Raw genomic sequence first — 15,740 nt, forward strand, 5'->3', positions numbered from 1 at the left:
CGTTAAAGTTGCTATAAAAAGACGACTGGAAGTTCTTCACTTCACTTCTTTTTTATTTTGCTTCTTGTTTTGGAGTTTTGGACTTGAACTTTGAATGTATGAATGCGCTGGAGAATTTTTTTATGGTCAACATTTTACTTTTCATCAAAAGGGGCCTGATTAGAAGAAAGCAGAGCACAGAGAGGAGAATCTAGTACATAAGCAGGTCTTTGCAAGGGACTCTGTTGGCCCATTAGAAAGCGATTGATGAAACACATGAAACAATGGAAGAAGAGATAAGTAAATCAGATGGGTAAACGTGAGTAGGCGTAGATTCGAATCTAGGTTCCTTAGTGACACTTGGGACGCCATACACCACCCGACCACCCGCATGTGGTTTTTGGACATGAAACTTATCATGCGAGTTTATTGATTGCATTACATTTAACATTTAGATGTCTATGGTGATCACCTTAAATACATGAGACGGCGACATGTGCATGACATCTGTTTGGGAAGATGAAAAAGGTGGATTTGTTTCTAGAATTGACAGAAGCAAAAGATAGGTTGAAGATTTTTAAAGCCGATCTAACTGGTGGAGAGAAGCTTTGATGAGAAAGTCAACGCTGTTGATGGAGAATATACTCCACATCGCCTCTCGGGGGAGTGCTGCTAGCCATTGCATCAAATTATATTTACGAGTGTGAACTAAATTTATGAAGTACTCCAAAAGTGATGATTATAAATAAACAAATTATATTTTTCTTGTACGTTTTATTTTAAAAACGTTTCGTCTGTAGTTAAATTAATTAAGTGTTTTCTTTTTGAATTACCATGATAAGAAAATATTCAGAAACATGAGTCACGCAATGTATTATTCAAACTGAATTTGGCAAAAACGTTTCGTCTGTAGTTAAATTAATTAATTGTTTTCTTTTTGAATTACCATGATAACAAAATATCCAGAAACATGAGTCATGCAATGTATTATTCAAACTAAATTTGGTAAAAAATTTCTTTTGTTTTACCAAAAAGATAATTATATTCAAACTGAAAGTAGATGCATGTATATTTTTATATTGTGAAAATCGAAAATAAATTAAAAAACTGGACTTGCATCATCATAATAGGAGCCATAGCACAACACGAGTCAATATAAAATAATTATATATCAGATCAGAGAATCAACGTGAGCAACCAATCAATCAGTGTGTATTTGCTTATATACAAAAAGAACTCTAACCGTTTAAATAAATATTTTTATTAGGCCCAGTAAGCACTGTGCATCTCTGTGATCTAAGAAGAAGAAGAAGAAGAAGAGAGATCAATCAAAATGACTAGCAAATCGGAGCTGTTCGGAGACCAAACCAGAGAAGAAGCCCTCCTCTCCCGTAAACCCTTCTCAGATTTCGGCGGCGGCTTCAACGACGACTCGAGCGTCTTCCTCGATGACGACGACGATCATCGCCGATCAAAGTTCCGGTGTTTCCGCTTCTTCTCCGACGGGATCGTCGCCTCCTGGATGGCCGTACTACACGACGCCGCTGCTAAATTGCACGAGATGGGTCGCTCCGATCGACGGAAAGTTTACTTCTCCGTCAAGATGGGGATGGCTCTCGCGCTCTGCTCCTTCGTTATTTACCTCAAAGAGCCGCTCGCTGACGCTAGCAAGTACGCCGTGTGGGCTATTCTTACCGTCGTCGTCGTCTTCGAGTATAGCATAGGTACTACTGGGTCGTCCTTGTTCGATTCAATTTTCTTAAAGTTTGAATTTTTATTATGCTCAGAGGGTTAAAAATCTCATTTTGATCTGTTATGGTTAATGGGTTTGGGTGAGTAGAGTTCTGTTCACATCAAGTCTGCTGCTTGCTTGATCTCTGATCATGTTTCCTGGCTTATACTCTGTTTTGTGTAGTAGGAGCAACGTCTGTTAAAGTTTGAATTTTTATTCTGTTCAGAGGATTAAAATTCTCATTTTGATCTGTTTTGGTTAATGGGTTTTGAGTGATTTGAATTACATTCACATAAAGTCTGCTGCTTGCTTGATCTCTGATCTGATATTATCCTCTGGCTTATACTCTGTTTTGTGTAGAAGCAACATATCTGTTAAATTTTGAATTTTTATTCTGTTCAGAGGGTTAAAAAATCTCATTTTGATCTGTTATGGTTAGTGGGTTTTGAGTGATTTGAATTATATTCACATAAAGTCTGCTGCTTGCTTGATCTCTGATCTGATCTTCTCTTCTGGCTTATACTCTGTTTTTGAAGGAGCAACATTGGTGAAAGGATTCAATAGAGCTATAGGTACATTCTCTGCAGGAGGACTTGCTCTTGGGATAGCTAGACTCTCTGTTTTAGCTGGAGACTTCGAGGAAGAAGTCATTATCATCAGTATCTTCCTTGCAGGTTGCACCATCGACCAAATCTATCAATCCATGTTATATGATTTAACCCTTTTAATGTATTAGTAAACGCTTTTCTCTTTTCAATTTCTATCAGGTTTCTGTGCAAGTTATCTGAAACTCTACCCAGCAATGAAGTCGTATGAATATGCATTCAGGGTGTTTCTGTTGACGTTCTGCATCGTTCTTGTGTCTGGAAACAACACCAGAGAGTTTTTCAGCACGGCTTATTACAGGTTTCTGCTGATTCTCGTCGGTGCAAGTATCTGTCTGGGTGTGAACATATTTATACTCCCGATTTGGGCTGGGGAAGACCTTCATAAGCTAGTGGTTAAGAATTTCAAGAGTGTGGCTAATTCCCTAGAAGGTAAGAAAGAAAGAGTACATGGCTGTGTCTCTTTGGGGGGTTTTGGCTGATTTTGTTTGTACTTTTCAGGATGTGTTAATGGGTACTTGCAATGCGTTGAATACGAGAGGATTCCTTCCAAGATTCTCACGTACCAAGCTTCAGATGACCCTTTGTACAGTGGATACAGGTCTGTAGTCCAATCTACAAGCCAAGAAGATTCTCTGGTGTGTGTTTCCATAGAGTAACTTTTTCACTAGATAGCAGCTTCAAAAGAACTTACATTATAATTATATTTTAATATATATATTTTTGCAGCTTGATTTTGCAGTATGGGAGCCTCCACATGGACCTTATAGGAGTTTCCATCATCCATGGGCAAACTATGTCAAACTTAGTGGTGCCGTTAGGCATTGCGCTTTCATGGTCATGGCTATGCACGGCTGCATTCTTTCAGAAATTCAGGTTAACTCCTTTTTGAAAGACATATGCTCAATACTCTCTCTTTCTATTTGATGTTAATTTGTGTGTGTGTGAGTGATTTGTGCAGGCAGCACCAGAGAAAAGACAGGCTTTCCGTCAGGAACTTCAGAGAGTTGGAAACGAAGGAGCCAAAGTGTTGAGGTTGTTTGGAGAAAAAGTGGAGAAAATGGAGAAGCTAAGCCAAGGAAACGTTCTTAAAGAAGTTCAACGAGCAGCAGAGGAACTTCAGATGAAGATAGACAGCAACTCCTTCCTTCTCGTCAACTCGGAAAGCTGGGCTGCTATGAAAGAGAAAGCCGATGCTGAACAAGCGCAACAGAACTATCACGAAGAAGCCAGAGACGAGGAAGAGACCAAAGTGATCCAATCTCTCAGCCAGATTTGGGACACCAACAACAACAACAACCTCAACCATCATCATCAGAGTCCACATACTGGTAATGATTCTCGGCTTTGGAGGTCAACGGAGAGTATGATGTTTAGGAACCGAGAACACTGGCCGAGCGTCTCATTCATAGGCGGGTCTACGATCAATGAGATAGAATCCAAAGTATATGAGAGTGCAAGTTCCTTGTCGCTGGCCACATTTGCGTCTCTTCTTATCGAGTTTGTTGCAAGGCTACAGAATGTGGTCAACGCGTTTGAGGAGCTTAGCACCAAAGCCGATTTCAAAGAGCCAGATAGTGAGACAGAGAAGAACAACATAGTTAAAGATGGATTTTGGACAAGACTAAGGAGCTGCTTTAGCTCCAGGGATTAGCAGAGGCAGTTTGCAGTTTAACCATGAGGTGCATAGTTTTGATTTGTATAGAGACAATTTGATGTAGTTCTTTTGTTGTTGTCTTGACATGAGATGCTAATTCCATTTTTGGAAAGTTATAAAGGTGAACTTGAAGTTTTGTTGTCTGATGGTTGTTTGTTGAAATACAAATTTCACTTTCAACTGGATCATTTAGTGTAAGCTGGTGTCCAATCATATCTTAGATTTTTTGTTTCTTTCTCAAAAGAACTGATTAATGGGCTATTCGTTTCACCATTAATATGAGTTATCTAGATGGAGATTAGAGATGAGAATATTGTTTGTTTAGATATAAAAATTACAAGGCATCTAGATGATCTATTTGGATGAGTTTTAAATTTTAGTCTTAATTTAGAGAATCAACTGCCTAATCCAAATTGAATCATCCAAATGGTGATGGTTTTATCAAAATGATATAATATCTATTATATTTTTGAGACAACTGACAAATTCCGAAAGAAAAACTAATATTATTGTGTCATTTGCAAAAATGATAAAACCGCAAAAAAATGCATTTTTCCTCCAAAACCACAAAAACATGAAATTCTCGTTTACCACCCCTAAACTGAAATATTTTTTCCGTCTTGAAATAAGTTTTTAATTCCATTTTTTGGAAAGTTATACAACTGAGCTTGAAGTTTTGTTGTCTGATGCTTGTTTTTTTTATAAAATACAATTTGCACTCAGTTGGATCATTTACTGCAATGATGTTGTTCAATAATAAGTTTTTTAGAATTTTCTTTTCTTGTCCAAAAAAATTGATTAAACGCTCTTGTCAAAAAATACAGCTGTGAAAGCAATCAAAGATGTTTTGGAATATGTTTACTCATGGTGACAATGTTTATACAGAGAGAGGAGGATTGGACTAATCAACTACACTTCCAAGATGATCCAAAGTTTTTAAATCCAATAAAATCAGACGTTTATTTTTTTTTGACATATTATGAAGCATAAGAAAAGCCCAATAAGCTTATATACGGCCCAAGAAGACCTTAATATTAACTTATTTAACTAAAACATTTCCTTTTCTTTTGTTGTCCTTTTTTTTTCTTCTTCTCCTCGCAATTCCTCTTCGGAATCTGAAGCACTTTCCTCTCGTTCGTTAGAGACGCCTTGTTGATCGGGTAAGATGATATCCAGATCTTTACGCCTCCACCTCCGATTGACATTCCCTTTACTCTCCCAACGCCTGAATCTGGTGGTGTTTAACCAGTCTCGATTTATTTTTTTGCAATCGAGATCCAAAGTCTCTCTCTTCTAACCTGATTCATTTCTCTATTGCTTGATCTCTAATAAACAACCCATTTAAGCTCTAACCTCTCTGAAAATTTACTCTAGTGTCGATAAATTACTTTACCTTTTTACTTTTTTTTCAAGGAATGATTTTTAACCAATCATCTTCATTTCATTTGCAGTGAGATAAAGGATGGCCATGGTGGATGAACCCTTGTACCCCATCGCTCTTCTCATCGACGAGCTCAAAAACGACGACATCCAGCTCCGTCTCAACTCTATCCGCCGTTTATCTACAATCGCTCGTGCTCTTGGAGAGGAGCGTACTAGGAAAGAGCTGATCCCCTTTCTGAGTGAGAACAGTGACGACGACGATGAGGTCCTCCTCGCCATGGCTGAGGAGCTGGGTGTTTTCATCCCCTTCGTCGGTGGGATTGAGCATGCTCATGTGCTTCTCCCTCCTCTCGAATCTCTCTGCACCGTTGAGGAGACATCCGTGAGAGAGAAAGCTGTGGACTCGCTTTGTAAGATCGGTTCTCAGATGAAGGAGAGCGACCTTGTCGACTCCTTTGTCCCTCTTGTCAAGGTTTGGCATTTATACTACTTCTCGAGATCTTGAGGAAAGGTTTAATTTTTTTTTTTTTATGTAGAGGCTTGCGGCTGGTGAGTGGTTTGCGGCGAGGGTTTCGGCATGTGGTTTGTTTCATGTTGCTTACCAAGGTTGTACCGATGTGTTGAAGACGGAGTTGCGGTCTAGTTATGGTCAGTTGTGCCAAGATGATATGCCTATGGTGCGGAGAGCTGCTGCGTCTAACCTGGGGAAGTTTGCTACGACTGTGGAGTCGACGTTTTTGAATGCTGAGATCATGACTATGTTCGATGGTCTTACTAAAGATGGTACTTTTACACACAGCTTGAATTATATGGTTACAATGCCTCATCACTTAATGTGGTTACATTTGAAACTAATAAGCAGGAGTTGATATTTACATCTTTAGAAATGTTTTGTTTCTTATCCATGCTAATATATATTTTAAAATTTTAATCTTCATTGCAGAGCAGGATTCTGTTAGACTTTTGGCTGTGGAAGGCTGTGCAGCTCTTGGAAAGTTGTTGGAACCTCAGGAATGTGTTGCACGCATTTTACCTGTTATTGTTAATTTCTCTCAGGTGAATTGAGCTTTTGCTTTTGCTTTTTTTTTTTTTTGCATTTGTGGCTACTGCGTTCCTTGTTTTCTTCGGTAAAAAAATGTAGTTCTTGTTGTTTTTGACGCTATATGGTTTGTTTTATGAGAGCAGGATAAATCATGGAGGGTGCGCTACATGGTTGCTAATCAACTATACGAACTTTGCGAGGCAGTGGGTCCTGATTGCACCAAGTATGTACCGTGTGGGGGTCATACAGCATTTAATGTTTTTTTCTCATACATATTAGAGCCTTGGATGGTAGCTTTATGTTTGTACATGTATCTTTTTTTTGACACAAGGTTTATACTGCTATATCTGTAGGACGGATTTGGTTCCTGCATATGTGAGATTGCTACGTGACAATGAGGCTGAAGTGCGAATAGCAGCAGCGGGAAAAGTGACTAAGTTCTGTCAGCTTTTGAATCCAGAGCTTGCCATCCAGCACATCCTTCCTTGTGTGAAGGTACATTCTATCTGCTATGAATGTCCTCAAATTCCATACAAGCGGGTTGTTTGATGGTCTCCTTATATACTGATTCCAACATGTCTGCAGGAATTATCATCTGATTCTTCTCAACATGTCCGCTCTGCTCTAGCTTCAGTAATAATGGGAATGGCTCCTATCCTTGGCAAGGTATATGACTAATGATAGCCAACATTTTTCACTACTTTCTGTGGTTTAATTTACTCTTATTGTTTCCATTAACATACTAAAATCTTACTTAAATACAGGATTCAACGATTGAGCATCTGCTACCAATTTTTCTTTCCCTTTTGAAAGATGAATTTCCTGATGTACGCCTCAACATCATAAGCAAGCTAGACCAAGTCAACCAGGTCTGCTGCATATCCCTCTTCATGTGACTTTAAGTTTCAGCTACTTATATTGCTTCTTTGGTTTCAACTGGTTGCTGAATATCTTTTACGGCAGGTTATTGGAATTGATCTGCTATCACAGTCCTTGTTGCCTGCGATTGTTGAGCTTGCTGAGGATCGGCACTGGAGAGTCCGACTTGCTATAATTGAGTATGTTCCTCTGTTGGCTAGCCAGTTAGGTATAGGGTTCTTCGATGACAAGCTCGGAGCCCTTTGCATGCAATGGATGCAAGACAAGGTTTATCTTGAATCCTTAATTTTGGGATCTTTGATATTAGCATATAAGTTCTCATCCATTTGTGTGCACTCTGGATATTGACGTTGTTCTCCTCTACTTCTTCAGGTCTACTCTATCCGTGAAGCCGCAGCAAACAACCTAAAGCGTCTTGCAGAGGAGTTTGGTTCTGAATGGGCAATGCAGCACATAGTTCCCCAGGTTTTATTTTTTATGCGTCTCATACTATAACCTTCTTAACCTATGGCTCTGATCTCTGTCCTTGGTCAATTTTTCTCTGGAAATCGCTAAAGCTCTTGACCTGTTTCGTGTAAACAGGTGTTGGACATGGTCAACAATCCGCACTACCTACATAGGATGATGGCTCTTCGTGCAATCTCTCTCATGGCTCCTGTAATGGGATCAGAAATCACGTGCTCCAAGTTTCTTCCTGTGGTGGTTGAGGCATCCAAAGACAGGTAAGACCGATAGAGATATAAGAGTTTGAGTTTAGCAAACTCCTTCAAGAACACGTCCTAGTTTCTTAACATGTTGTTGCAACATATCTAATATCTGCAGAGTTCCAAACATCAAGTTCAATGTTGCTAAGCTTCTGCAATCCCTCATCCCCATAGTCGACCAATCAGTAAGATGAGATATTATTAAACATAACTCAATTATATCTAAAGACATGATAGGAGATTGTTTGAACTTGAATGTACTTTTGCTGTGTTTGGTAAATTTGGTAGGTGGTGGACAAAACAATCCGTCAGTGTTTGGTGGACCTGAGCGAGGACCCTGATGTCGATGTTCGCTATTTTGCAAACCAAGCGCTTCGTTCCATTGATGCTGCCGCAGTGGCGCAATCCTGAATGTTTCAATGTTTTTAACGATAAATAATCTTCAATCCTGAATATTTTTTCGTCAAGTTTCTCACTATATGTGTTCTCTTCTTTGATTTGTTTGTCTAAAACGCCATTTTGGTTGATGGTTATGAACTGCATTTGTCATATTTTAGTAAAATTTGTTTTCATTTGTTACGTTTTCTTGTGTTCAAAGCTGTGTTTCCAATATTTCCATCTTCTTAGTTTACACTAATGCCAAAAGATATTGGGGGAATTTTCAAAAATACCACTTTGAAGGTACCATTATTCATCTTTACCACCACTAAGTACACATTTTCAAAAATACCTTATTTATTAAAATGTTAAAGACTCTTATATCTTTGTTTTTATATGCTTTTCAAAATTTTAATCCAAAATTCTAAATCCTAAACCCCCAATTCTAAACCTTAAACCCTAAATCTTCAACTCTAAACCCTAAACCCTAAACTATATACCCTAAATTCAATATCCTAAACCCTAAACCCTGAAACCTCAACTATAAACCCTAAATCCTCAACTCTAAACCCTAAAACATCAAATCTAAACCCTAAAACAAAAAATCTAAACCCTAAATCCTAAACGTTCAAATCTAAACCCTTCATTAAAAGTAGTGGTAAAAGTGGTTAGTGTAAACATGAAAAGTGGTACTACGAAAATGGTATTTTTGGCAATTTCTCATGATATTGAAACTAGAATTACAACTGAAAGTCCTTAATTGTATTTAGACGATTACTACACCTAGACCATCTTGCATCTAAATAGTTCCACCACTTTTGAGGTTTACTTGATATTGTTGGAGTACAGAGGGCTTTAAGCACACATAGTATACTACTTTCCGCATTTGATCTCTATAACAACAATCCCTGAATTACAATCTGTTGATAATACTGTGGTAATTACCTTAAGAGTTCCCTTCACCACAATCAAATTCAACTTCAATAGTTTATGGCTGACTGGTCTTCTGGCTAGTTCTGCTTTTTTCTCCTTTTAGATGACTCCAAACTTTAATTTGTTTTTTTACTTAAAAGGCAAAATGTATAGATTAGACTGAATACATTTTGATCAAACAACTCGTCCACAACTTTTATCCACAATTTAGCAGAAGAAAAGCATGAATCATTGGATAATCTAGATTTACCAGGATGGGTTAGCCCGCTTTTAACCACCCTAATTGCATGATATATCCAGGTAATTGGTGTCTAGAAGGTAAAAGATCCGAAAGATTGAGAATTGGTGGAAGATGATGATTGTGATAATATTGTGTTTTTGATAGATTCAGTCCCACATAGGTAAAAACATTACAGATAGTGAACAATAAAGATAACAAAATCAGAAATAAAAATTTAAATGATTGAACCAAGAGTTAGTTAAACCATATTGATATCATAAATTCATGACAAAAATCACTTAGACTTCCAAGAATTGCTTCTAGAATCTATATTTATTTTTCTACCTTAGTTTATTCAATTCGTTTCAGGTCCTTCTTATAATAGTTTTCGTGAGCCAAAAGGAAAATATGATAAAAATGAAATAATATCAACAAATATATGTTACGATAACATGTGAGACATAACTGATTTACTCATACCCAAACTATACATACTAGCATTTCACATTAATTTCTCAATTGTTGATGAATTCATATATTCCGTTGTTGATACATAAAACAATACTCTATTTAATGTTTAGTAGACTACATAACTATATAAACAAAGATGTAGATTCTGTATATAAGAAGATATTTTAGACTTAAAACTGTTTTTACCAAATATTTTTTATGAGTAATAAATGGTAATACACGATTTTATAAAGAATTTGACATTTCATCAATATAAAAAAAGAAATCAGTATTGTTAACACAAAATAATGATAATTGATGTATATAAGGTCATGTGTATGAATTTTTTCTTCTAAAATCGGATTTACAATCTTATAATTGTACTGTCTATATGTGCATGTGTAGCTTTAATCTATAATTTTCTAAATCGCAAATGATATATGTTTTTTTATTTGAGAACGACGGTGGAACGATGTCATCTGAATTGAAAACGGTTGTACCTGATACTATATTTTTTTTAGGTTTTATTATGTAATCATGGATTTTAAGACCTCATCTAACAGAATTCTTTTTTTTGCAAAGTAGGGATGGAAGAGGAAAATAAAAAATAAATTTATGAGTAAAAAAACCTACTTTGCTTTTTAATGACCTCATGATGAGGGTGTATAAGAGAAAATGTACTGAGAATGAACACGAACATGATTAAAAAATATATAGTTGAATAATTGGCAAATAAAAAACCTATGTTATGAATAATAAATGTTGAACCATTAATAAGAAAGAAGATTCTAAACCAGATTTTAACCGATAATACTTTTATTAATTAATTCACCCATTTGTCAAAAATAATATTACAACAATGGTTATCTGATGTTTTTGTTGAATACAAAATTTCACTTTCAATTAGATCATTGTTGTGAGCAACTTCTATTCATGGTTTGACAAAATAAAAGCATGAACTATTTGACAAAATAGATTTACCAACACATGCCAACTCTCTTTTAACAATCCTAATTGCATAATGCATCCATGCCTAAGATAATTAGAGCTTAAAGGGAAAGATCACTCCATGAATAAAATACAAAAAAAAACACAATTCCCTTACCAACATAGGTCCAAAGAAACATGTGTTTACAAATTGTGAAGTTTGTCACTATACATTCAAAACTGAAAAAAAAAACTAAAAATATATTTTAAAACTGAAAGAAAAATACAACCACATTTTCAGTAATTTCTTTGAGTTTTATATAAATTAAAAAAATGATGTGCTCCTTCTTACATCATACATCCTTAGTTGGAAAGCATCAGTCCACCGCTGCACATTATAGTTTAACTTAAACACCGCAATAGATTCTTATAACATATGGGTAAATCGTTCACCTTAGATACAAAAGAAAGAAAAAGAGTTGATTCCACAAGCAAGTTCATGCTTAATTATGGATACTTACTTTTTACAAATAGAAACTAAACTTTCTGTTTTGTAAACAATGTTCATCGAATAATACCACTCTAGCTAGTAAACTATCAATGAGATAGCAGGTTAAAATATGTTATATCCTTTATCTCTTCAGTTTTTTTTAGATTATTTGAGGTTAAACATTTGTTCCAGTTGAATTTGAACATCATGTGTATTATCTCATTAAGGCTAACATATGTTGTATTTGAATTTTGATGTTACTTTTGGTGAGGTTCTTTAGTTTCTTGAGGTTAAAATAATGTTTTGTTTCGATTTTAGGTTTTCCATGATTTTCTAAGCACTTGACTTTACTCTACTCTCAATAGCTAGATAGAAATGACACGAATTTGACTATTAGTTTTAGGCAAGAACAGTCTTCCCAATTCGTTGCTTGGTAGATAGATTATTACATTTTATGGTTAGGCGAGAGACCATATAGTACTAAATTAAGGAGTTGCACAAGAAAAAGAGCAGTGACCATATAGTACTAAATTAGGGAGGTGTATTCTACCGAGAGTTTCAGGTGATTTGTATTAAAATGACAAATCCACTGTTATTCAAACATGAATTTTAAAAACTCATTTAAAATCTACTGTTATTGAACTTGACATTTCGTTAAGTACTCTGAAATCCACTGTTATTGAAAATATTTTAAATTGTGGGATTTTAAAGTTTTGAGGTGATTTTAGGGTGTTTGAGTGGAGTTTCTTAGTTAAAAAAAAATAAAATTCAAATCCCATTGTTTTAGGTGATATTCTAGAGTAGTTTAACAAAAAACACCTAAATCTCTGCAACTTATGAAAATCATGTTAAACTCCATTAAAAATCAAATCACATCAAATGTTAAATTGAATACATCCCCTAAGTGTTTAGATATTTCATAGTTACTATAACCATCGTTTCTTATATCCATAACTGTATACCAGATTTATGGGTCAAGTTGACCATGTCTGCAGTGATGATGTCCACCACATGGTCACATTCAACTCCAATGGTTTAGAAAAAGTAGATTGATGGAGTCAGATGCTTGTGGCTGTTTGGTCTTGTGGCTAGTTCTTTTTTTTTTACTTCGGAAGATTAGATTAGATACATTTTGATAAAACAAATTGTCCACAACTTCTATCCATGATTTGACAAAAGGAAAAGCATAACAAAAATAGATTTATCCCCGATTTTAACACCCCTAATTGCATATAATAATCTACAGTTATAGAGCTCCTGTTATCCAAGAGACATGGGCTTGATCAAGCGGTCGTCAAAACTTCACGGGCTCTTGCACTACGATGCTGAAGACGACGGTGAAGCATCTCAGACATCTCATTGTAGAAATCAGCATCCCATCTCTGAATCAACGAAGGATCTTCAGCAAAACATATGTATATCGATGTCACCGCACTCTCCACTACAACCATTCCTAGTCCCACCTGAAAAAAAAACACATTGTACCAAATTAACAGATTAAACAATTTGATTCATGTGTAATGTTTTGGAAGAGTGCACAAAAAGGTAAAAAAAAAAAACTTACAAGGACCATTCCCATCAACATAGCTGTAGAACCAACCATGATAACTCTGTCACTGTATTTGATCCAAGCCCATATACCAATGCAAGAGCCTGTGATGAGTCCTCCAAATATGGTTCCCATTAAAAGCACAGCACCAGAACAGTCATATGCAACAAGTGCCTCTACACCTGTTGATTGAAAAAGTTCCCACGCGTCTCTTGCTGATCTGTTAAACCCTTTTCCATACACTGCAATCTATTAAAAAAAAAATTTCAACCGAATTTTAATTTTTTAATCATTTTGATTATCCATTTGGCGCTCATAAGAGTGTGACATGATTATTAGCTTTACCTGAACATAGGCATACTTGTTGAAAAACCGAACTAGAGTTTCAACTAGATGAAACAGGAAATCAACACAGCAAAGTAGACATTCGTTTCCACAAATCTTGGACCGGACTCCCCTTATCTGACGTATACACAAAGTTGTCTCAATGAACTATAAGAAGTCTTTTAAATGGCACAGCAAAAAAAAAGAATCTGGAGAAAGAACTATAATACCTCCCAGCGAAGTGTTCTAATAGCAGCAGTGAAGAGCGAACCGTAACATATGCTCCCAAAAGACGTTGTCACAGCGTACCTAAGTGACTCTATCAAAGTGCTGGGAGGCAACGAGGAGGACGATGACTCTTCTTGATGGAAGAGAACATGAAACACCATCCCAGAAACTATAACATGGACAGTGTTACACAGCACAGCCCCTGTCCAGAACAAGCTTACCGAAAGAACCTGCATATACACATGTTACTTTCAGACACTAGTATGCAGAACACAGAAGCCATGTAATGAAAAAATGCAAAAACTTGCCAGCTCACCACAAGAAGCCACCATCGTCCTTCATCGCCCATGCTAGAAGCCACAACACCAGAAGCTCCAAAAGACCAGAGAGACATCCACAAAAGCATGAAGACCGTGAAAGCATGCGCCACCATTATGACCTTAGGAAGTCCCCAAACTAGTTTCAGCGCTTTCCTCAGAACCAGCATCGTAAAGGGAAGCCTGTCGATAACCGAAACAACATACAAGAACTGCAGCAGAGCTCCGATAGCGAACGCCCCGCCCCAAAAGAACTGTCTGCACCAGAAACACAGCACGCTGACCACAGCCAAGTATGTGGTCAAGATGTGGACAGAGACTTTCATCATCTCGTTGGCGTAAGAGCCGAGAAGCAACGACCAGACCCAGCTGATGAAGACACCAATGCCACCGGCGACGGCGTAGAGTGGCCAGTAGTCCTCGGTGAGGCCTTTGTGATTCTCCAAGAAGCCTTGAGTGTATCTGTCGATGTTTAACCTATCCGATATCCTAAACCTGTTGAGTCCAAGGACCGCGAGCACGAAGCCTAAGCATATGAGGTGGATCACGAAGATGGCTGACCAGAAGACGTCGTGCCAGTGACGGGACTCGCGGACGATGGCTCGGTTTCCATCTCCACTTCTTCTACTACTCCTCTGAAGAGACTATCAAATCATCAAAAAAGAAAAAAACATTGTTTGCCATGTAAGAAGTATTATAAACATTTATAGAATTTTTCGCAGTGTAATAGGCTATAATACTACATAGAACTTTTGGTCACATATTTGAATTGATTCACATGTGGTCTAAAGCAACGACCCTGAATCTAATTAGCAAGGACAATGCAAAACACTTTATAGTGGTCAAACTCACGGAAAAGAGAGTTCTTTTTTTTTTATAATTAAAAAAAAAATTGCAACTGACCCGTGATTTTTAAGACACAACCAAAGCTAAGTAAATGGTAAATGTGGGAAACAAATATTAATCCATAGGTGAATATCAGGCAAGATCTAACTCGGATAAAAAAAAAAGACAAAGACTTTATGCAATGAAGTAGTGTAGAGAGCAAAACCCATAAAGGGGAAAAAATAAAATCTAGATCGAGTTTTGAAGGAAGGGTGATTAAAAAAAAAAGGGAGAACCTGGTCGCCGGAGGAGATGGAGGCGTAATCGGAGGAAGGAGAGACGCTATTGGTGGAGTCACTCATGACGAAAGAAGTAGGAGAAGAAGAAGATTCACTGACTGGAATCAACTTTCATGGGAGCATCTTTGAATAATAGTATGAGAGAGAGAAAACAGGGAGAATAGTCAAAGAAAGAGAAAAGGAAAGAGGATTGAGAAAATGGTTTGTGAGTCAAAGAAAGATATATATTTGATAAATGATCAGAGTGAAGAGAACGTTTCCGGCGAGAAAATGAAGTTTTTGTCAGCGAGTGAGTTATTTCAGACAGGTTAGAGAGAGAGAAACAGCGGTTCTTCTACTTCTTCCTTCTTCTTCGTTTATTGGTTTTGTTTCTTTTCATTGGATAATGAAGCGGAAATAGTTTCCAGAGTGGTCGTTTTCGGACTCGCCGTAACTATTCGCTTTTATTTCCTTCTAAAAAAAGTTGTTTTTCTTTTAAATTGCTTTATTATTTCTGTTTCTAGATTACAACTGTAAATGTTTTTTTTCTTCTATATATTCAAGTACCTACTAATATAAAAAGTCATGTGTTTGAAGTTATGAAATACGTTTATGTTTGTAAGAGAAAAACAAGAAAAAAAAAACTGATGTATGTTAGTAGTTTTCTTAAAAGGATCATTTCAAGTGAGTTCCTCTCAACATACAATTCTCTTCATTCGATTCTGAACTTAAATTTGGTTCTATTGAATCGATTTTTTTGTTAAATTTTAAAGGTAGGCCATGCTGATTTTACCCCAAACATTCATTTTACAAATTTTAAATGAAGGGGAGTCAATTATA

The 15,740-nt window shown here is 36.6% G+C and overlaps 3 protein-coding genes across 3 annotated transcripts; 2 read left to right on the top strand and 1 right to left on the bottom strand.

The window, feature by feature from the left end:
- Positions 1-1,194: 1,194 nt before the first annotated feature.
- On the top strand, positions 1,195-4,117 carry LOC130502062 (aluminum-activated malate transporter 4-like). The gene is made up of 6 exons (XM_056996879.1): positions 1,195-1,703; positions 2,248-2,385; positions 2,479-2,748; positions 2,818-2,954; positions 3,046-3,192; positions 3,278-4,117. The coding sequence occupies exons 1-6, from the start codon at positions 1,313-1,315 to the stop codon at positions 3,968-3,970; spliced, it is 1,776 nt and encodes a 591-aa protein (XP_056852859.1). The 5' UTR covers positions 1,195-1,312; the 3' UTR covers positions 3,971-4,117.
- Positions 4,118-5,006: 889 nt separating this feature from the next.
- Positions 5,007-8,560, top strand: LOC130502066 (serine/threonine-protein phosphatase 2A 65 kDa regulatory subunit A alpha isoform). The gene is made up of 13 exons (XM_056996884.1): positions 5,007-5,133; positions 5,425-5,828; positions 5,893-6,139; positions 6,300-6,412; positions 6,542-6,621; positions 6,752-6,893; positions 6,984-7,064; positions 7,163-7,267; positions 7,362-7,544; positions 7,650-7,742; positions 7,860-7,999; positions 8,100-8,166; positions 8,270-8,560. The coding sequence occupies exons 2-13, from the start codon at positions 5,436-5,438 to the stop codon at positions 8,390-8,392; spliced, it is 1,767 nt and encodes a 588-aa protein (XP_056852864.1). The 5' UTR covers positions 5,007-5,133; positions 5,425-5,435; the 3' UTR covers positions 8,393-8,560.
- A 3,911-nt stretch (positions 8,561-12,471) lies between these two features.
- On the bottom strand, positions 12,472-15,292 carry LOC130502067 (uncharacterized). Its single transcript, XM_056996886.1, has 6 exons — positions 14,919-15,292; positions 13,797-14,441; positions 13,483-13,710; positions 13,274-13,390; positions 12,944-13,177; positions 12,472-12,842 (listed from the first exon to the last, which is right to left on the bottom strand). The coding sequence occupies exons 1-6, from the start codon at positions 14,982-14,984 to the stop codon at positions 12,663-12,665; spliced, it is 1,470 nt and encodes a 489-aa protein (XP_056852866.1). The 5' UTR covers positions 14,985-15,292; the 3' UTR covers positions 12,472-12,662.
- Positions 15,293-15,740: the final 448 nt, after the last annotated feature.

The sequence above is a fragment of the Raphanus sativus genome, unplaced genomic scaffold (genome assembly GCF_000801105.2).
Source record: "Raphanus sativus cultivar WK10039 unplaced genomic scaffold, ASM80110v3 Scaffold0409, whole genome shotgun sequence".
Lineage (NCBI taxonomy): Eukaryota > Viridiplantae > Streptophyta > Magnoliopsida > Brassicales > Brassicaceae > Raphanus > Raphanus sativus.

Bases quoted from the DNA above. Each gene is read 5' to 3' on its own strand.
- LOC130502067 (XM_056996886.1), bottom strand. From the start codon at position 14,984: ATGAGTGACTCCACCAATAGCGTCTCTCCTTCCTCCGATTACGCCTCC. The intron at 13,711-13,796 runs GTGAGCTGGCAA...GTGTATATGCAG, and splicing joins GACGATGGTGGCTTCTTGTG to GTTCTTTCGGTAAGCTTGTT. The intron at 12,843-12,943 runs GTAAGTTTTTTT...TTTTTTTTTCAG, and splicing joins TGTTGATGGGAATGGTCCTT to GTGGGACTAGGAATGGTTGT.
- LOC130502062 (XM_056996879.1), top strand. From the start codon at position 1,313: ATGACTAGCAAATCGGAGCTGTTCGGAGACCAAACCAGAGAAGAAGCC. The intron at 2,955-3,045 runs GTGTGTGTTTCC...ATATTTTTGCAG, and splicing joins CAAGCCAAGAAGATTCTCTG to CTTGATTTTGCAGTATGGGA. The intron at 3,193-3,277 runs GTTAACTCCTTT...TGATTTGTGCAG, and splicing joins GCATTCTTTCAGAAATTCAG to GCAGCACCAGAGAAAAGACA.
- LOC130502066 (XM_056996884.1), top strand. From the start codon at position 5,436: ATGGCCATGGTGGATGAACCCTTGTACCCCATCGCTCTTCTCATCGAC. The intron at 5,829-5,892 runs GTTTGGCATTTA...TTTTTTATGTAG, and splicing joins CCTTTGTCCCTCTTGTCAAG to AGGCTTGCGGCTGGTGAGTG. The intron at 6,622-6,751 runs GTATGTACCGTG...CTATATCTGTAG, and splicing joins GTGGGTCCTGATTGCACCAA to GACGGATTTGGTTCCTGCAT.